General features: G+C 38.1%; 1 protein-coding gene across 17 annotated transcripts in view; it reads right to left on the bottom strand.

Annotated features, from left to right (window-relative positions):
• PPP4R1 (protein phosphatase 4 regulatory subunit 1) overlaps positions 1–22,538 on the bottom strand; it is a 64,505-nt gene that overhangs the window by 23,689 nt on the left and 18,278 nt on the right. For 13 of the 17 annotated variants that reach the window (XM_080579887.1, XM_080579886.1, XM_080579885.1 and 10 more), the window contains 6 exons: positions 17,154–17,260; positions 6,149–6,291; positions 4,364–4,510; positions 2,715–2,822; positions 1,902–1,967; positions 310–468 (listed from right to left, as the gene is read on the bottom strand). In XM_080579887.1, the coding sequence (XP_080436013.1) occupies positions 310–468; positions 1,902–1,967; positions 2,715–2,822; positions 4,364–4,510; positions 6,149–6,291; positions 17,154–17,260 (730 nt within the window). Of the gene's footprint in view, positions 1–309; positions 469–1,901; positions 1,968–2,714; positions 2,823–4,363; positions 4,511–6,148; positions 6,292–17,153; positions 17,261–18,826; positions 18,870–22,538 lie in introns of all 17 variants that reach the window. The other 4 variants (XM_080579882.1, XM_080579881.1, XM_080579883.1 and 1 more) reach the window with 1 other exon arrangement.

The following is a 22,538-nucleotide window of genomic DNA, read 5'->3' as shown; positions in this document are numbered from 1 at the left end:
CAAAAAGGAGATGGCGATAGAGATCTGAGATATAAACAAACTGCATCTAGTTTTTTAGCAATGTAAAGTCACAGGTAGTTCTGTGGCTAAAAAAAAGCTGTCCTAGTAGCAAAATTTTTCTTATATGCTGAAGTGGAAATGTGAGGAAATCTTTATGCCTGTTGACAAACTAAGCATTCCAACAAGAGTCTTGCTCAAGACATGTGAAACTTGTGTTATCCATACCTACGGGGAAAAGTTATATACGGAATACCACAGTAAAAACTTTAAACCGTAACAGTTACTCAAGAAATAAAAAGCAGTTCTTACCCATCGTGAAGGATCACTAATCAAATTAATAAAAAGGGTTGACAACTTTGTCCGTCGGACTTCCTGTGATGTTGCACAAGAAACGGCCATGAAGCATTCAGCACAGGCTTTTCGAACTCCCCACACGTTATCAGAGCAGAGCTGGAAAAACCTTGGCAACTGTTCAGGACAGAATAAGTTTGCAAGTCTTAGCAGACACTTGTTTCAAAGTGGGTTTTTTTTCCTATTCACTTCCTTCATCAAGTTCTCTGCCCTCATACTCAACAGATGCATTAGTTTAACTAAGTTCACATGACGAAGAACATGCAAAATAGCATTTTTTTTGTTATGGAAAGAGATTCCCAACATTTTTAAGAACAATCTAGCAACATGATATTGCTTTGACATACTAATAACCACTTTTTTTTTTAATACTCCAATTGCACCTTCTACAAGGTTTTAATCCAAATTCTTGACATGTATCACTAAGAAGACGGCATCTGTGTAAAAGAAATCAATTTACGTCTGTAATTAAGAAGCATGTAGGTTGTAAATCTGAGCAAAGATACTCCATTATCAAATGGCTTGAATCACGCAGTACCTAAGGAACAATGCAGCAAATACTGTAAGAACATAAGAAACCTCCTGAGGATCAGACTAGGTCTACTTGTCACATCAACAAGAGGCTCTGCAGCCATTTGCAGGTGTCGTGCCTGCATCTACACTGTTCTCCATAGAAGAAACCCACTAATTCACAGGACTGACTCATCAACCTCCTCCTGCCCTCAACAAGCTCACCATCCACAGCACCAAGAGAAGAAAGCTTGAAGAAGGATCCCAGAGACTTTCACGCTAACTTCTGCTCCCTAACCCTGTCACGTCCCTGAGCCAAGCAAGATCCCCCAGCTCTTTGGACATGCCATGCCGAGGGAATGAGAGGTATTGTTAAGGATCCTCTGCTTACTGACCCAGAAAAACAGGGGCTCCCTCTTTTTCCATTTTAAGCCCGTCTTCTTCCCTTTGTTTGTTATTGCCCAGATCCTTTTATTTTCTCTGCCTTTCTTTCCCTCTAGTTCTCTTTCCCTCCTTCCCAGGAGGGCTCTGAGGTTTTGCTAAGGGTTAGGAAATCTGACTTTAACAGAAGGAATCAACGAACTGCAGCATTAAAAGACCATACAAGCCTTGCCCACTCCTATCAGTCTACTCCCCTCTTACTCCTCAGTACCTGCAATTTCTCATTGCATTACGGACATTAGCAGACACATTCCTGCCTACTTCTTGCCTTTTTGAATTTGCTGATACTCTCTGCCTTCACAACCTGAAGTATTTTCTTTGGTCAGTTTTAAACCCTTCTCCTAGGTCTAGTATCCCTCAGCTCTAGACTGTGTGATTTGGCAAGTAAGAGGTCTGTATTCATGGTAACTGTCTTCAAAGATTTTGCAAACCTCAGTCAAAACCTCCTATCAGTTAAACTAAGAGTCACAGCATTTTAGTCTCTCCTTACCATGGAAACATAGCACTTTCCTAATAATTTTAGTTGTCCTTCTGTATACCTTGTCTAACTCCACTACGGACTCGTATTAAAAAGAAAAAACCTTTAAGAGATGGCTTACCAGCATTTCTTCAGTGGCTTGCTGCCCAACCACACTGCAGATATCTCCAAAGTTGGCTGCACATACCTTGCAGACAAAATGCAAGAAATAACTACTAAAACAATTGTTTTAATACAGCATAAAAAGTCTAAACAGCTTTTAAAACCATAAAAGCAGTTTTTGGTGCTAATTCAAAATCAGCCACTTCCCCATTCCATCAATTTCTACAGTTTAAAAATAATAATGATAATAAATAAAAATAATAAAAAAAATCAACTTTAATCAGCCTTTTAAAAATCATTAAAGGAGCACCGCAAAACTTAAGTGAAAGGGAAGGAAGATTAAATATGTTCAAAGTGCTGTCAAATGAAACACCCCAAGCAATTATAAAGAAAAAGAAGTTATACAATGGCAGGGTGAAACCGAAACACAGCCTCAGCACCTAAGTTCCATGATGGAATACTGGTTTGCTTCATCTTAATGAGCATCTTTAATTCTAAGTACTAAGCTATGAGCTCAGGTAGCTGATGCTTTATCAAGTACAGCTGGTTCCCATTTTCATGTGAACAACCATGCACACAATGCTACCTGCACAATCATAAGGACATACAGCTTCTTTGTTTGTTTCTGATAATAAACGTAGGTACTCTGGAAAAAACTCAAGTGTCAAATACACAGTCTGTGGAAAGGCAAGCTACAAAGAAACCCCATAACTTTCACTTACAAATGTCACAAATGAAATCTAGCAGGACAACGTCATTTAGACAAATGCAAGTTCCAAGCTGATGACACTCCTTTCACAGATAAGCCAGACTAGATGCTGATAATTCATACCTTACGAACATGAAACATTCTGCAGTCACAGCACATCTCACAAAACCTAGGAAGAACAAGTCTTTCCGTGATGTCTTTTCCCACCATGGAGGCCATTTTGCACATTATCTAGTGGCAAGACAGACAATAATTAGGAATGACTGCACAAGACAATTCCGTGTCAGTTAAGCAGACCCTTTTTACATTTACTTTTTATTCTGATACAGAAAACTGAAAATTGTGAAAAATACTGGAAAAAAAATCTAGATCTTGAATCAAAAAGGTTTGGCCACTCCTATAAAAAAGTCCCCCCCCCCCCCCCCCCCTTTTTAACCTTCTCCCTGCTATAATGCAACGCAGTTGTAGAAGGCTTTGGACTTTCAATGAATTAAATCAGAATGAAAACTAATTAATATAAATGAGCTCTCAGAAATTACATGTATTTTTCCAAACTGAATTATAAAGTCAAAAAAAACCAAAACAACAACAAAAAAACTACAACACTTTCACTATTCCAGTACTTGAGGAATTTTTTGACAGTTAACAGAAAACTAGTGACAATTAATATGGTTAAGTGACTTCTACATCTCCAGTATGATTTAAAAATTAATTACAATAGTTGATACTGGTCACCTGTAATTCTTTAACATAAAATTACTGAGAAAAATTGTATCATACCAAAGAAAGTGACAGCTTTACCTTCTAACTGTTCTTTCATTCTGATTTTTACATTTTTTTTTAAGAGAAGGTAGTCTAAAAGAATTTTAGCTTTCCTAGTCATATCAGTCATATCATAAACTAACTTTTCTATAATAATAAAGAAGACTTAGTTTAGTACAGAAACCTTTCTCAAGTTTCAGTATCTTCAAAACAATGAAGATGGGTAAACCAATCTCTGCTTTGAATTCTATTCTCTTACAGATTTGAAAGCTTCTTCAAGAAAGTACTGTAAATTTGGTGTCAAATGCCCAGCCTGTTTAGTAGTCCGGCCACATTATGACAGTAAAACATTAATGAGGTTTCTCTTAACAAATAAGAACAAAAAATTTATCCAGCTAAAACCATCAACGCAAACTGAAAAAATTAAACAGAAGCATTTGCACACACAGCCTCTGCCCTTTCTCCTTTATGAATTATTAATTTGCTTTCTATTTTAATTTGGCACACAGGAATTTTTAATTATCACGGTTGTATCCAATGCGAAAACAAACAAACAAAAAAGAACTCAACTCAGATGCTTTTTATTTTGTCCAATCGAAAAAAAAAAATCAATAAAGAGAACAAATATAAAGACCTAAAGAATTCAAGCATTAAACATTTTCCACTAATGGAAATTTTCCACATATGCAATTTAAACCTCCATAAAACAAACCTGCAAAAAACAAGAAGCTATCAATACCAGATGCTTTAGGAGTCAATAACATTAATCCCCTGTCCTGGCCTGTCCAATTGGGTTTTCCTTCATGGCATATACAAGCTATTGAGTTTAACTCTAAGCTTGACTTGTGTAAGACAGCATGGAAAAGTTATGGATTAGTTATGGATAGAAATATAAATTTTTCTCTCTCCTACCACATTAATGTGCATCTTTGGAAACATGGCAGCATCACTGCAACACCAACCATTCAGGCAAATGCTATACTGTATAGTTCAATATTGTTGTTACTTACAGCCACGGCTTCCGTCTTCACATCATCATTGCTGTCTGGAGCTGTCAGATCTATCAGAACAGGGCATACTTTGGTCTCCACATCATATCTCTCTATGAGTTCTTGTTCCAACAGAACTAACAGTGCTGCCTGGCTTGTTTTTCTTACCTAACAGAAGAAGACAAAAATCAAAGAGTTTAAAGAGGTTTGGCTTTTTTTTTTTTTTTTTTTTTTAATGTGTGAGCTGTACCTACCCACTGCTACACACCTACTCTTTGTGGGACTCAGAGAGAGAGGACAAGTGTTCCAAAAATGCTTTTGCAAACACTTCATGTTTGAAACAAAACATCAGATCCAAGAATGCCTGCTTATTATATACTAATGCAATGCTATTATAAAAGTGTCCGCCTACGTATTTCCCAAAAGTCATGACTGCCATGCCAAAAAAAAAAAAAAAAGCCCTGGAAGAGAAGCAGCATAGCTAATTGGGAGTAACAAAGTTCTATGGCATGAGTTTCATTAAACAAATCCTCTTTTTTCTGAGATTACCAAGTTTGGCTGACAATAAATAACTGCATTTATTTTGAATGTGTTTTAAATTCCGAGAGACAATTCTGTTTAGTTCCATCTAGCAAAAAAGTACAAAAATAGGATGACCACTACTAATTGACTTCATATGTAGTTAACTACTGACACTCAAGAAGTAATTTCATGGAGGTAATAATTACCCAATAGAATTGTTTCTAGGGGAATTAGTCCTCAGTGCTCTTCAGTATATGTATACCTAGCACTGACAAACGTAACATCATGCATTTGCTATCCTCTGGAAAAAAAATCCAAAGTTACCGATAAAAGCTTGGAGATGATTCAGAAATTGCTGGAGTCAACTGGAACAATCCAGATGAACTGAAAAGATGGGCTTGCTTATAGTACATGAACTTAATACTTGCAAATGCAAGGTCATGTGTATCAGAAGAGATATAAACATTATATAAAATGCTGGACTACATACTGCAATGCAGTAATTATGAGAAGACCATCGAGATCTTTGTTTCAGAGCAAACCAGCAAAATGGAATACGGAGTTATCAACAGAGGTTATGAAGATGAACAGAATTACTGAATCTGTGAGCAAGAGAATATCAAGCAGAAGAATGGTTGTTTTATTATCTGTGAATTAGCACAACCACTGTGAAGAAAAATGTCTGGTTTTGATTCCTACTTTTAATTATGGAAAATCTGGCCAAGGTTAAAAAAAATGACTAAAACTCAAAAGAGTTCTAAATTACTTGAGATAACATTCCACCTCGGATTTACTTTGAAATGACTTGGAGAATCCTACAGAAAAGTTTAGATGAGATAATTCTTACATGAAGACATAAAAACCACACAAAGTTCCATGCAAATTCAGCTTACAAAATAGCAATTACTGGATTATTATACAAAGAACTGGATATGAAAGTATGTAACACTGCTTTAAAAATTGAATTATAACAAGGAGTCAGGTTTTTTTGTAACTATTGTCCCTTTTTGCCATAATTTAATTATGTTAGCTTAGAAAAACGACTGTTTGATTTTGTCCATAAGAACATAATACCATATAAAAGCCCCAAGATCAGAACAGATCATATTAGGTGAAAAATATTCAGATTTTTAATGATTTCAGAGTGTCCTGTACTTCAAGTCATTCAAAACCTTTTTCACTTCAAAATATTACCCATTTATACGATCCTAAACAAGTTAAGTTGAAAAAACTCACAACAGAAATAGTTAACTAGCTTATAAACTGTTTCTACAAGACATTTACCTGGTTATTCTGGTCTGCAAGGTACCGTACCACAATAGGTAGCAAGTATTTGGAAAAAGCGTATGGGATCGAAGGTCTATTTTCTTGACAAAACATAGCAATATGAGGCACCTGTTCCATCAGTTCTGCCCGCACTGTAGGCTCTGTCAGGGTCAAAATAAAACCAAAAAAGGCATGATAAATGTTAGCATACTGCCAGATATTGCCAGAATAAGCCTTTTCACAGTTCTGTATATACAAACTGCATTCTCAAGTGTTCATTTCAGTATGTTTACAGTGAGTGTCATTTTGATAAGCACCATCTTCTTACACAACCAGGTACAAATAACACTCTGTACTGCTAAACTTCTACAAAATATTTAGCCTTGCCCCATATTATCAATTACAAAAAAAAAAAAATTAAACACCATCAACAACACAGACACAAGAGAGCAAGTTATCAAACATTCTGAGTGTCAGAATCCATCCAAATTCCCTACAAGCATCACCTACTTCCAAGAAAACTGCTATGCAGCAAGTCAACCCAACGCTGCTACCACTATGGGAAGAAACAAACTGAGAGTGGCTCCTGCCTGCAGCCTTTGATATGGGAAAGATTCCACTAAGCAGGATAACCAGCCACAATCACAGTTGCTTTTTTCATTCTATGCATTTTAAGTCTACTGATATTCTTGTCACATAGAAACGGTCCTGCGTCCTTCTAGTTGTTTCTTAAACCTTTTAGATAAGTTTTTCATCAAACTTGGTGACTGGTTCAAGAACACTTAATTTACTTTTTCAATTAAGAAAATGGTGTACTGCTTGAATGAATCCTAATCCCTGCAGAATGGGCTCGTCTATTTGGGGAATGAGAGGAGAAACAAGAAGAAAAATTAAATATGGATTAAATTCCAACTGAGTATTAAAAGAACATATTCAATTTAAGAAGTAGGTCATTATCACATGCCTAATAGTTCACTTATCCACATGAATAAAATAAAATCATTTCAGACCTAAGTACTAAGTATTTCTCTCCTTTCAGAGTTTGTTTACATCTGTGGTTACTGTTAGAGAACTGATTACGTACAAAAACACGTACTGAAAACCCATCGATTACTCTCAAGTGGAAATAACTTGATTTATATTTTAAATAATAAAATGTATACAGTTCACAGCATACATATGCCTTACTATATTTTTACAAAGCAACTGTCCAGGTAAAACTTAATGGCATGACAAAACCATCTTCCCTAGAATACTTGGAATTAACATGAAACATTAAAACTATAACCTTTTGCTAAATAGGAACATGTGATTTGTAGTTGTATTTAACATGGATAATGCATGCAGCTCTTAGCTTTCTTGAGCATTAGTTAAAATTGACAGCTTAAGACTGAATAAAACAAAACAAAGACAAAGCAAGTACCATGCTTTGTGTAGTCTCTTCACTGAGGACGAGAACAGAATCATAGCACACAAAGTAACCAAATGTCTGTTTGCTCCATTTCTCTGACTATAGACTTAAATTATTTTTCCTATAGAAAAAAAAATACAGAAAAACTCTGTAAAGTTTATGACCTCCTGGCAAAGTTCAAAATACAAAATGAAAACCCAGATAAATCAATACTGAATAGGTTTTCTGTTCATGATAATAAAGAAAAAGTCTCCCAGTCTGCTTTGTTTCTCTTCTTAAAACAATAAAATAGGAACATACATGACAAACGCCCTTATTTAAATTTCAGATGTTCTGAAACACATGTGGGTTGGACTCCATAAGCAATACACATATAAGTTTGTACTGAAGAAGCCAGATCTTGAAGAATACTACTCAAACTACACGCAAGTTTTAGTAAACTTGAAATAATGAAAATGAACAGATACCAGAAGACTTGGATTTCAGTTTGAACACAATGTTTGTAACATTAAACATAACAGTTGACCAAAATAAACACCTGTATATAGGTCTCATATATAATGAGATCATTAATTTTGAAAGAAAAATTCTACATATCACATTAACATAAGGAAAGGAAATACTAATTCTTGCTAAAAGGATTATTTTTTTTCTAAAAAGCTTTGAAAATAAAAATTTAACATCTTCAGTCTATTTTTTTTTCTAATTTCTGTTTAGTTTTCTTTTGGAAGCTTGCAGCACCTCCTAGTTTTAAAGTTGCCTAACACATAGTACCTCATCTTTCACTTCCTTACAAAAATTTGCCAAAAGAGTCATTAGAACACAGGATAGCATAAGCTGCCAATCTTCACTGGATGAGGTTTTCTTAGGAAAAACCAAAAGCAGATCAGCTGTTTTGAAGACTGAACTTGGCAAGACCATCTAATGTCTTCCTACGTTGAATTCTGTTCCTTTTATCAGATAAGGCCTAGCTTTACTTCTGGCACAGAAATACATGCAAGAGAGGGGAGTCCTTTTACATCAGAAAGTGTTTTTCCATCTGTGTGAAAACCTGCCCAACAGTGGCAGAGCTCAGGACCTTGAAAACACTCTCCGTTTGCACTTGTCCAGCACACAACAGAGAGCACACCAGCTAGGAATGGAGAAGTCCTTCCTGGCCGAGCACTTTGAGACTCAGTAACTCACTGAGTAGCACCTCGGCAAAGCAACAGAAGAAAGCATCCAATTCAGAGGCAGACGGGACAGAGGCCGGAAAAGGTGCTGAAGCACAGCCACAGAGGGAAACCGAGAGCACAGTGAGGAACCACCAGGCTGGGAATGGAGGCACGGAGGGTTGAGAGGTGAATAAAGATGAGGTAAGACTGGCAAGTGAAGGGAAGGCAGACTGGAACTTGCTGGACAAGAAATTGGAAGCAGGGCCCAACGCCAGGGCTGGAGGGACTTCCTCCCACCTTTCCCATAAACCTGCTACTTCAAAACACGTCCAGGACATGATCTAAGGGTACACCAGGCTTGTGTCACAATGCTTATCCACTAGCATCTCTTTCTCACTTCTTAGGACCCCTGCCTCGTTCCCTGCAGCAAATGGAAGATAACTGATACTTACCGGGGGGTAGGGGTGGTTGGGGAGAGGAGTGGGAAAGAGGAGGAGAAATTCAGCTGAGGCTTCATGTTTGACAGCAGTGCTTCTTAAACTGTTCCTGAATTTGCTTCAGGCAGTTCCCACCCTCCCAAACCCCAAACTTGCAGCTGGCCCTTCCATTATGCCAATGCAACCGTTCGTGCAGCCAGACAACAAGCCCTATCAAAGAACTGATCTGGCTGACACAGCTCTTGCCCCACCACACGAGGATGATTAAACAGAAAGAACTGGCACTTGGATTGGTTTCCCTGTGCAATCACACATTTCTGTCAAGTAGCAGAACTTTCTGATGACAGAAGCAAGAAAAGAGTAAAAGAGGGCACAGGGACTACTTACTGTGACGCTATTATCTAAATAGAGCAGAAGCAGCAAAATACCTCTGAGGAGCTTGATTTGCTCCTTTGTCCAGCACCAAGCTGTGTGAAATGCTTAAGCCAAACCCTTCACAGAGTAATTGCACGCTCCTTGTTCGATTGGAGCCTTAAACTCTGGCTTCACTGCTGGAGAATGGAGAGCGGTGCAATCAAACCCAACAAGAGCTCCACGTTAAGCATATCCAGAGCCACGCACGAAGCTTCAGACGCTAGGCACTCACAATGGGCAGGCTGTTTTGACTTTCATACCTCCACAGTTTACATGCCCACTGATAAAGTCACGACAACGCTTCCTTTCCCTAAACTGACTGGGTTTGCTGTGGAAATGACTTAATGAATTTCTTTATGAAGTGCTCTTGTGAAACAGCAATGAGTGCCAAAGTCAGAATATCCTTCTTTTTTTTTTTCCTTCAAAACAAGATTCATCTATTATGCATCACTCACGAGAGCGGCCATACTGCATGACAGTATTGAAGAGCTGCTCGTGTAAAGTGAGCCCCCTTCTCCCTGAGCTACTCAGCAAGCTCTGGCTTCGTGGGGCACACAGACAGATGGGATGATAAAAAAAAAAATTCATGCCCAGGAATGAATTAGAACAGTACACGCACCTTAGTTTGTGCATCTCCTAGCTTTTACGTATGTGGCTCTGAGATCTGAGTAAGCTCAATTAAAACCAACAAACAAACCAGCCCTCTGTGTGTCGCTGGCTCTGTAAAGCAACACCATAATTCACTATCAAAAGGCACTGTGCTGCTCCAGAGAGTTACTGCTGCTGAGCAAGAACCTGAACTGTAAGCTTCCCAATTTAGATAAGACCTCAATTCTTCCAAACACTGAAGCATATGTTCCAGTGTGTACTGAATAGCGTCTAATCTTGCAGTCTGACAAGGTTACAGCAGAGCAATTTTTTTCTTGTTGTTGCTTGGGTCTTTAGGAAACATAACTCAATGCCAAAGACTTCTACTAAAGATCCTGCACTTTGTCATTCGTGTAATTCATTCCTCAGCTTTGGCTTCAGCTTAGATGGGTTGCAGCTCCAAAAGGCTGCCAGCAGGCTTCAACACAGTGTCTGCCATTTTAGTTTAAACTTTTCAGTAGCTTATAACCAAATTTATGCCTTGGTCACCAACAGAGCAAATGGACTGTGGAAGTATCACATAGAATTATTACATGTCGCTTCTTAAGTTATAAGCTTATCCAGCTGGGGAACACATCTATATTTCATATATATCTATATTTATATTTATTTATTTATTTTTACACTGCACAAGAGAGTCAGGTCCACATTTTCACAAAATACAAACGAAATCTGGATGGAGAAATTTCACTTCATGTCAAGATTAAAAGTTTCTATTTTAAGCACTCTGGAAATTTACTGTGTACAATTAGGTTCTCCATACCACTTACTTGGAACAGTATTATTTCCATTTGGCAGAGTAAATCTGAAAAGAAGAGCATTTAAAAATACTATCTCCTGAAGGTACACGTCTGTGCCTTAAAGTAGTAGGCTACTAAAAAAACCCTGCAACTTGTCAAAACAAACAAAAAATTGGAAAGAAACATTAATACCAGATTAGATTTCAGGAGCAAACTCAATTTGTTTTTCTCGTTCATTAGTGCTTTATTTCGTTCTGTCAGCTCTCTTGTATTCTCTAGACACAGAATTACTGAACCAAGTTTTAGAAATCAATCTCGACTAAAAGAATGACAGAAGAAATGAAAATAGACTTCCATTTCTTCTGTTTGTGGAATAACTTCATCATTTTATTATGGCAACTTTTTTATGCAGTTCTACCTCCCTCAATTTCCAGATCACGCAAAACCAGTAATATATTCCCTCTAATATCTCAAGAACCTGAGCAGACTTTAACCTGTACACGTCAGCCTTCGGTTTTAGGTATTTCACCAATCACCGTTTAAATCAACATCCCAAACTGACTCCAATACGATAGAAGTACTTAACTGTTCCTTTCCTACCTGTGAAAGACATTTCAATTTCCCCTAAAATTTGACATCATCTCTCATGTAAGCAAAGTGCCAACATTTTCATCTAACTACCCCTGCACATACAGTTAGTTTTCCTATAAAAGTGTGTAATGCTTACTGTATTCTTCAGCTATGAGGAAGTGAAGCACCATGGTTAGCTGTATACTGGAAACGAAAAGGGGATTACTGCAGACTAATTGCTCCAGAACAGTTATTTTTAAATGAAATCATTATTCCAGAGCCAACTCACAATTAGACTTATTTCACAATAGCTTATTCTGCAACACAGACAGTATTTAAAAGAAATTCTGCAAAGCTTTCGTTATTTATCCCAAAACGACCAATTTCCCCTACATCTGTGAGGAACTGTGATGTTTTTGTGTTGTTACCAACACAAAACAATTTGGTGATGTTAAGGCTGCCTCAATTGACAATTCTGATTAATGTTTTAAGTACACCTCAGTATTAATATTTATTTTCATAGAGGGTTGTGAGTAAGAAAGAAATATATAAATTCATAGCTTTACATTTACACATTCATTCTTAAAAAAAATCTTTTTGTGAAAGACCAAATGAAAACATTGATTTGCACGTACTAGAGAGAAACAAGCCATGTGGAAAACACCTTCATATCCATCCCCCTTGTACAGATGCTCACTTATGTATTCAGCCTGAGTATAAAGTCCACACCATATTGGATATGACAATCTATCAACATCATTCAGATAGTAATGGAAAGAGTCATTTGCATGGTCAAAAATAAACTTTAAATTAAATAAATTCTACACTTTACCAGTTCAAACTTTACCCCCCTTCCTTCCCAAACATAATTTTCCTTCCCCCTCTTTTTTCTTCTAGTGTTAACTACATTTCCCCTTTTGCTTTCTCTCATTTTCTATTTCATATATCCCTCCACCTTTCCTACCTTTCTTGAAGGCCAAAGAAAACCTAGACGAGTGAAAAATATACTGTGTGCCCAGAGCCCATCCTTTTAGCTTAAGGGTCCATCAGACGGACTGATGTGTCTGATTTGCGTGCTGCTTCACTAGTCAGGTTATTTTCTTTTACTAACTAGAAATCAATTTCATTACTGATTGACAGACCAGGAGTGAAATACAGAGTAACTAATGAGTGAGGGGAAAGTCACCGCTAGTCATCAATTAGAAGCATGGAGAGGTGAAAAAGGATTGCACCAGCAGAGGGAAAAAATCATGTAGCAGGAGCTGGGGGAAGAGGTATGAGGGTAGCTGCTGACAGCAGGGAAAGGGAACTCCCTGCTCCCACTGATATTTCATAAATATGAAGGTGTCGTTAAATGCAATGCTGTACTATGTGCCGTTGGGCAGACACTGTTGGCACCTCTCACTGTAACAACTGCAATTTGATTTGAATGGTGTTGCTAACACAGGTTAAGCACGCTATTAAGTAATTAAGGTTGCGAGGCCATCCACATTAAGGCTGATTACACAGCTTCCAAACTTAATGACCAATTAGTCTAATAATTGTTTCTAAAAATCAGTGTGCTCTGCAAACTGCATTCACAACTGATTCTGTGCAGAAAGAAAAAAAGACTTTTTCATTCAGGAGAAAAAATTTCTAGCTGGTTATATTCAAGCCAGTAAGTGCAACTCCTCCAGCAAGTCTCTTTCTTTTTTTTTGCAGCATTTCTCTATAACAATACCTGTGTATATCTATTTCCCAGTACACTAAAATACCACATACATTTTAAAAATGGAGACACACGCTCCCTCCCTCTAAAAGAACCCTTGCAAAAGATGTAAAGCTTCTGGTGCACAGTATTGCAGTCACACTATGCAAAATGCCAAAAATGTTTCAATTCTGGCTGAGGCTAACTTTCAAAGAAAGTTAATGGTACTTGTGCACACAGCAATGAAGCCCTATATTATATAAACCATTCACAAGCTGGGACAAAAAGAAATGAATACAAATTCATACAAGTGAAAAAGACATAAGGGCCTTGTTCAAACTCATGTAAGTCTGTGACGAGTCTGCACTTGGGAATGAAGACGGCCCAGCTGTTTCTAACACTAACAAGGGTTTCTTGGGGAATAAAATCACATTTGCCAATCAGCAAGCTTCCATGGGATCAAAGACACCATAAGAACATTTAAGTGGGAAGCCATACCTAGCAACCCTAAAGAAAGAGAGAAATTACAAAGTGATTAAATAGTAGATTGCAAAGAAATAAGGTATCACCTTCCTAGCACAGCTGTAACTATGCTAGGTAACTCACTACCAAAGATCATAGGGAAGAAAAAGTTTATTTGGCAAGTAAGGGGGTTGGAAGCAACAGATTATTCCTAAACTGTCACTGATGCTTTTCCTCCAGTGAAACTGCTATTCTTTGATGCCACTTACAGCAGGATATGATGCTAGGGCACAGCAATTCCTGCGTTCCCTCAGCACGCCAAAGCTGGCAGCACCTCATTTTCAGTATTGTCTCAAGCGGATATTAGTGATCTAACACTAAGCTGCAAAGCCAAGTACAACGTGGAACCCCTCCATTAGAAAACATCCAAAATGCCCTGCCAGGAAGAGACCCGCTTCATACAATTTGTACGTGTAATTACACAACAGTAGACATGACTCTTGCACAAACTACATTTCACACAACTCACTGTCCACCTGCAACCACCAAATTCACTGTTGACAGAAAGCTGTTGAAACATCACTTACTTTTCAATAAGCAATACTTAATTCTCTCCCTCCATACCCAAACAAAGAAACTTTCATAAATCAGTGATGCTAACTAGACCACTTGAAGAGTCCAAGTGACTTCCTACCAAATGATATCTGAGAATTTTTTGTCACTGTGTTTTTTTATAAGCAGTTTTAGCTGGTGTTTGCCTTTGTCATGGATGCCTCAAAAATTTACATCATGGCTAGCCCATTGGTACATCAAGATGGGCTTGTATAGGGATTGGTATATCAAGATGTGTCAGTATGATGTCAGTATCACACTGACACATACTGTCTCATGGGTTTTTGTGCCTTCCCTCATGCAATCACATATTTGAATGCAGATCTCTTTGTAGTAATGATTTTTATTTCACATTAATGCAGTGTTTAGCACAACAAAGATGTCATTTAGATTCTTAAAGAGTTATCACAGTACAACAATAAAAATAATTAGTTTTGAAATTCTCTTGCTCTCAAACACAAAAAGGAACAGCTGTCCTATTGTAGTCCCAACTCATTCAAAAAAAAAAAAAGGAAACATTTATTTTTCAGGCAGAGAAGCAAAGAATATGTTTGAAAGACATCAGCCCAGCAACAGGACTTCAGAAGTTACAAGGTATTAATAGGGCAAAGGATTGCTTAGATATCTTTACAGTATTTTAGATAACACCAGCAGTACAAAGATAGCATGGATGTTGTATATCCCAGCTGCATTCTTCAATTCAAACCTTAATATATCAACTACTGTTAAAAAACAAAAAGTGTCTTACTTTCGCTGACTTGATTTGACAAGAAAACACTCCCCAAAGTTGGAAAACAGGCTAATAAGTAACAGCTATCAGAAATGAGAAGACCTGTACACAGTTTAGGTTGACTTCCCAGTAGTTTTTTATTTATGCATTTAAACACAATTTGACTCCAGGGTGGCCCTAACCATATACACATGTGGCTCTAACCAAGCAAGTTAAAATGCACAGATATTATATTTTCTTCTTCCAAATTCAGTTATTTTATGTTTTACAAAGCAAGTTGGAAAAAATTGTGAAAAAAAATTGTCAGATATGAGAAAAATGAAAAACAATTCTATTAATAGCAACCGTAACAAAACAAAACAACCCCACAACACTGCCGTTTACATAATAGGAAAGAACACACATTACAAAGATACAAGGCAGATCTAGTTTCCTAATGAATTTTGGTATGGTTAAAGACGTAAGGTTATTCTAATTACCCGTGTTACAGAAATATACTAAGTCCAATACTGCAACTGCTCGAGGCATGAAACCCACAGCTAAGTTTGCAGAAATTTAATTTGTGGAGCAGCTGCAGAATCTAGTGCTACTAGTTTGGCAGAACTAAGACAACCTCTACAACGCAGGAAAAGCCTGAAATGCTGCTTCTACTGACGCTGGGAAAATATCAACCCTGACTAAAAATGTACTCCACCCCTGTTAAAGGAAACAAATTGATCTGAGCTCAATTCTTGGCAATCATTACGTTTCTACCCAAACAAGCCTGAGTTTGACACACTTGGTTGATCACCAAGGAAAAGCCTAAGGCTACAAAGTTGCTGCACGAAGTCATTTTCTCCTCCATACATCTGTCTTATGGCCAAGGCTGAAATGAAACTTCAGGAAGTTCCTGATGCTCAAAGCTGTTCAGAGCACCACACAAACTGGATACAGATTTCAGAAGCAGAGCTGTGCTAAGTGCTCTAGAACAGTTGCATGCCACTGTTCATGATTAAAAACATTTCATTTTAAATGAATAGTGACTTTTTCTTCCTCTTAAAGAATTGTTGGAGAAGTAGTCAATACAATTATGTAATGCTTACGACGGGCTGTTTTTCCTGGCTAAACAAGGACATTAGCTCACAAAAATAAAAATGTGCATTTCAAATGAAGACAGTAGGATCTTACAGAGTACTTTTTTTACCCTTTGAAAGTATTGCGCTATGCAATTCTGGAAGGGAGAAGAACTAACACACCTTGAACAAAAGAAATAGATTTTCATCTCAAAGTAAATTTAACAAAGTTTTTCTAATTCTCCATAGCATTCACCAACAACAAAAGAATTTCTCTGATGCTTTGCTGCTAAAGCCTTTTAGTTCTTTCTTCTGGTGCTTCAACCATATCAGCACTGTTCCAGTCAAGTCCTTTAATTTTTTCCAGAGAATCTTCAGCCTGGAATTTCATTGCAGCTCTGTCCACACCATTTTTCCCCTTAACCCTTTCCCCCTACCAGCCCTCTTTAAGGAACTCTTCCTTCCTCTCACATTTGTTTTTCATTATTCTCCTACATTTTATTCCAAACACCCAGCAGTCTCAAAAAATTAATGAGCAGAAGCACCTCTCTATGGATCTTTCTTACTCATTACTTATATCTGCATCTTGCCTACCAGTTCCTGCTGCCTCTCAGCTTCACCACTGGTTGCCCAAAAGGGACCAAAAGAACAACTTCAGCATTCAAATTCTATCAAAAGTAATGGGAGTTTTGCACAGATGCTTTGCAAGATCCTTTTCAAAGCAGTAAAATCATCTTTATCTACAAATCCAAAATAACCACGTAGATCTGTTGAGTAGCCAAAGTACATAAAAATTCTTTTAAATTATACTGATGGAAAGTGGTAGTCACACACCTTGAAGGGGCTTAATTTTTTCAAGGAAAATAGTAAGGAAAAATGTTGTCTTGGTGGAAGGGGAAGGGTGATTCAGGAATATGGAATTTTATGGCATTATTGCATTCTATAGAAACCTAGTTTGAATATTCACAGTAGACCTGGAAACTGTATTCAGAGCTGCTCAACACATGAAAACAATAAAAATTGATAAAGAGAGAGAAAACATTGGTCCAACTTGAGCAATTCTGATATTCCCTCATTAACCCAGTAAAATGTTTAATGCTACTTACCTGAATCATCAGCTAATCTGCTGATTCTCTCCAACACAGCAATACAATCTCTCTCATCATCACTGACTTCCTTCAAAGTGTCCAGCAAACTTCGAGCCACCATTTGCCTAGTTTACAAGAAAGAAATAAAAAAAAATATAGAATTATTTGTGCCCAGAAACAAAGCCAAATCAAAATGTTGTGCAATCACACAAGTTTCTTAAACCAAACAATAAAATTTTGCATAAGTTCACTTTTTACTCGGTAAATTTAGTTAGCCCTGCTTTGGGAATTATCAATTCTGATATTCAGCATAATCCTGAAGAAGTGTTTACTTTAAATGTAACATTAAAAAATATCTCTTCGGCTTACAAGAATAAGGGAAACCAGCCACAAATTTAAGAAATGGTAGCCATCTGCCAAGTGAGCAAACAGGAGTGTGGGAAGTTAGGAGACAGCGTCAGCCTTCCATCCTCACCTCTGAATTCCCTCACTTGATTCATACAAAGCAAGACAACACCACCATTGTCAGAACAGTTTCAGTCATAATTATGAACTTATTTTTATAACAAAAGTGTGAAAACTTAAGCAGAAGATTTCCATATCAGTGATGACATTTAAAGGCTAAACTTCATTTAAATGATATAAAGAGCAGTGGGCACATACTGTGCTAATAAAAAGAACACACACGCAAGCCTATGTGCACCTGGGACATATGTTAAGCAAAGAAGCAAATGAAATATTAAGAAAACATGAAAAGAGTCAGAATCACCTCAGTTACTATTAATTTATGAGGATTTTTTCTAAGGGTTAACTTCTCAGTGACAAGATGCAGTCAAATGTTTTTTTCCCCTACTGGTCTGTTGCAGCCTATGTTACAAAGTCATACTCATCAGTTACAAAACCCTAAGTTTTTAACCAATGCAGCTGACAGTGTAGCAAGCAACCCTTCTTCTCAATAACAGCCTGCAATGACATATGGCCACTTGACTCTGTTCTGCCCCTTTTGGGGCAACGTGGCTGGAGAACACCAGTTCAGAGAGCTAGCAGGATTATCCCAACAGTGGAATGGGCCAAGGAGCACTGCCCAACGTGCTGCTACCTCTTGCACTGCCCCTGAGCAGTTTATCAAAATGCTAAAGCAGCAGGGGTCAAGTGCCAGATATTTCCAGAACTGACTGACAGACCCACTGTTAGGGTGTAGCCTGGATATAAGGACTGTTGACAAACAGCAGTGCTGTAAACAAGGACAGAAACATAAATAAACGTGGTCGTGTTCACAACAAATGGTGAATGCTAGCAGTTGCCACAAGCTGGTAACAAACAGATGGTTAGATTCCTAGCGCACAGGGGAAGCCTGAGAACTTCACAGTTCTACGCCATCGGAGAAATACAGTAGGCTTTCATGAATTCCCAAAGTCAAGTAAATATTTAAGTTTTCTCAAGCTGAAAAATCAGTAATTTAAAATGTTTGACATTGGCCACTTGCAAAACTCTTTTAAATTAAACTGTTTTGACATACAGATGAACAAAATCCTCTAAACCAAACAAACTCAAAAAACACTCTTTGCCTTTAACAAATTTCCTTTTCCTCACTCTTCAATGTGGTAAAAGTGCAATGTCTCTAGGCAGAGATCTTGATTTTCAGTCGCCAGTTCAGCTATCAAAATCCTAATGGAGGGAAACAGACTAACCTAGAAGCAGAGTTGACTTGGTCTTTTAAAGGGCTGGACAGCTCTGAAAAGAGAAGAGGAACATATGAAGCGTATTTCATGCACCAGCCTGCCTGGATGCCTCTCTCCCCTACACATTAACTAAAACCTTGAAAAACAAAAGAGACATGACAACTGGCCCACCGAGTTGGGATTTTGAGCCTACTGATGTAGACGTAACAACAGTGACTGGAGAATGGACTTATGCTAAATGTAGCTGTAAGAGATGGTGGTCAGCAGTTCCTTGAACATTTGAACAAAAACACACACCCCAGACATTGTTCCCAGCTGGGCATGGAGACAGAATTGAGTTTTAGAATAAAATGCTTCCAATCAAGTATCCTGTCGATAATCTTTTACCCTGGTGACCCAGAAGAGCTATAAATCGTGTTGAACTAACCACCTCGAGCACCTCTTCTATTTCAGATACAGCTTTCTTACACCTGTTTACTTTGGTTGAAACAGCATCCGAGCCGTCTGGTGCAACAACTGACCCTGGATCTTTAACTTGGCATTTGCGCTTACAGAATATTCTACCTGTACCAGCAAGGAGGGATGGATGGGACTTCCAAGTTTGAAAACAATCTCAGAACATACAGAGCCACAACAAACAGTGCTATTGCATCTGGCTCCTGGGGACTATGGAATGGGCCCCTACCCTACAGGGAGATTTGAGGAGACTCGTCTTCTCACAGAGCTTTGTTAGCCATATTCTGAATAGCAGTGGCTGGATCCCACTACGTCTTTGCTAGCTCCTGTGAGATGTACCCATGGCTATGCAGAAGTAGCCACCCTGTAAGCTGAAGGCCACAAACCTTCTGCTCAAGAAGAGATGAAAACACAAAACTTAACCTGAAATAGAAATGACTTCTTATTAAATCCACTTAAAGAGACATTCAACTTTTCTCATGGACTGAAGGTAGAAGATGGCCCCCACCTGCATATCCAGGTGGTATTTCTCTCTATTGTTCATACAGGAATCACTGCATCTACCTTTGCTTTTAGTAGATTATGGTAATAAGCATTACAACAGAAGGCAACAGGGCAAGTTAGGCTTATTTGTAGAAAACACAACTGGGTAAGCAGCCTCTAGTGACAGGGTAATCTCTAACCATCTGTCCAGTGTTCTGGGTGACCATGTCCACTCATGTCCCCTAAAACAGCAGGGGCTCTTACTTCTGCCACTACCCCCAACAATCTGTCAAAATTCTCCATATGCTTCCAAAGCATAAGCACAGGACAGAGCTAAACCCACCTCACATTTGCCACAGGCCAAGAGCTAGCACACAAGCAATTGATGAGGAACGATTTAGGCACTGCAAGCTTATACTTCAACAATGCTCTGTCTGCTGGAGTGTAGAGAGTAAGGGAAGGTCCCTGGTGCCTGAGCAGCCTAATCCTTCTTCTCATGCAAACACTGGTGGGCTAGCTACAAAAAAAGGCAAATGACCGCAATGAACTATTAATGCATAGTAGCATAACATGTATCTAGTAGTGGTAGCCTGTCCAGCAACTGCCAGGTGAGCGTTTGTGAAATTGTAACAGAGCTGTGAAGATGACCTGTCTGAGCTAGACACAGATATAAAACCAAAAGCGAACAGGCTTCATGCTCAAGTGAAGCAAGGAGACACCTCCTGTGACAAGGAAAGGTAGAGAGCTTTCCTCTAGGGATAATGACAACACGTCCCCATAGACTGAAATCTAACAGGGAGTCAGACTCTTTGAAACACATTCATGGCACAATCACTCCACCAACATCAGTGATGGCCATGTAAGTGGTGTCAGAGGCACACTGTAACCCTACAGCTGTGAACCCTCAAACAAAATTATTTATGCACCATACATTTTGACCGCCACCTAGACAGCAACGCACCTATTCATCCCTTAAACAGGTTCTGGCTGAAGAAAGGGCAAAGACCAAATGCTGGGACATAGCACACAGCACAAACGCTTTAAATACTATGTGCCAAAGTGAAATGTGATTAGTGAAGTTCAACTTCATCTGTTCAAGTTTTTATCAGCATGCATGGGGAGAGCTCGTAAAACACTAGAAAAACTGATGGACTTGCACTTAGGATATTCGTAGGCACTACTTCACTGCGACTAGCAGAAGAAAATGTGGATAGATTACAAACACCCTGCCTTTATTTACGACCACTTGCACCGCACAGACATTTTGAAAACTGCGCACAAGGACATAATTGGGATACACAGTGACATAGTCCAAGAAGAGCTATAAATACCTTTGCATGGCTCATTCAAACCCCTTTTGTACACTGACCTTATATGGAATCAGTACTGGGAGTTCTGAGTGATGTAATTGCTGTGTACCAATCATCATTATTAGCCCCTTACTAAATTTATACCATAAAATTTAAATTACAGAGTTCATATGCATGAAGGGGTACATTTAGCTAGCCAGCTTACCTTACCAACCTTACCAGAGAGAAAGAGAGAGAGAGAGAAAGAAAAGCTTTTCTTTGCCTGTTTTTAGACAAGTTCTAAACCAAGAAATTTAGCTCCAAGAGGAGCTTTTATGTTTACATGAATATTATATTCTGAATCAAATCCCAGTTTCAAAATGAACATCTTTGTACCTTTCTTAAGGAGAAAGGCTAAACGAACAGAGGTACATGCACCCTTTGTCATTATATATATCACGAGTAATTAAGACTTCTTTTAGTGCTTTGGGAAAATTATGACCTGTAACAGTTTGGCTTATATAACTTTAATGTACACTTCTAAGTTAAATTTGAGTCATTTTAATTTGGTATGTATTTATCTGCAATTCTGTGTTTTGGGGATTGTTTCATTTTTACTAAATTTTACTCTTTAACATACAGTGGGATCAGAAGGACTGAAACATCGGTACACAGGAAAGAGAAGATAGAAATGAGAAGAAATAACCTGATTTATCCTAAAATGACAAGTTCTTGAGAAACATCCTAGTCCGAATGAATGGCACTAGAGTTTCACCTGCATAGCTTTTGCATAAGTTTGGCATTTCCTTATTGTCAGTACTCACCAAATAAACAGAAAAGAGAAGGTTACACTGGGCTAATCTGCACAGACAGAGGGAAAGGGAGTGTGGAGAGGAAAAAAGATGGGGTAGCTTTGGATAGCCAAACTCTGAATCAGCTTGTTGGCTATAATCTGATCTGAATGAAAATAAGGCAAGGTAATTTCTTAAGCTTATGGAAGGCCCTGATACGTTTCTCAACACCCTACCAAGCCTACTGTCTTTGAGAAGTTTTTGATAGTAGTACAGCATAGAGGGATGAAAACAGCAGACTCCTGTTTCAGTGGGGACACTTTCTGCACGCCAATCCTAATTTTTAAATATATAGTAAAATAACATTCTTGACTCTACAGAATGCAGTTGGAAATCTAGTTGGATTTCCAAAAATTCATCCTTACCCTTAATTCTTTGGAAAGGGATTGACTTCTCAGTTCTTAAAAAGTCTCATTCCACAATAGAGCATATATTCTAAAAATTTCTAGATCTGCTCCAGAATCACAGACATGTAAAATCAAACTGTATACTGTGTTATCGGAGTCAGGAATCAGAAAGCCACATTAAAGTCCATCTGAAGCCTAGAAAGCAGGAAGAGTACTTTCCACAGACCTTACCAAAAATAATAGGCCTGTGCCATGAAGGCAAAAAAAGACAAGTCACCCAGACTGCTTTAGGCCA

The sequence above is a fragment of the Anser brachyrhynchus genome (assembly GCF_964034855.1).
Source record: "Anser brachyrhynchus genome assembly, chromosome: 2".
Classification (NCBI taxonomy): Eukaryota; Metazoa; Chordata; class Aves; order Anseriformes; family Anatidae; genus Anser; species Anser brachyrhynchus.
This window is presented reverse-complemented; position numbering and strand designations above follow the sequence as displayed.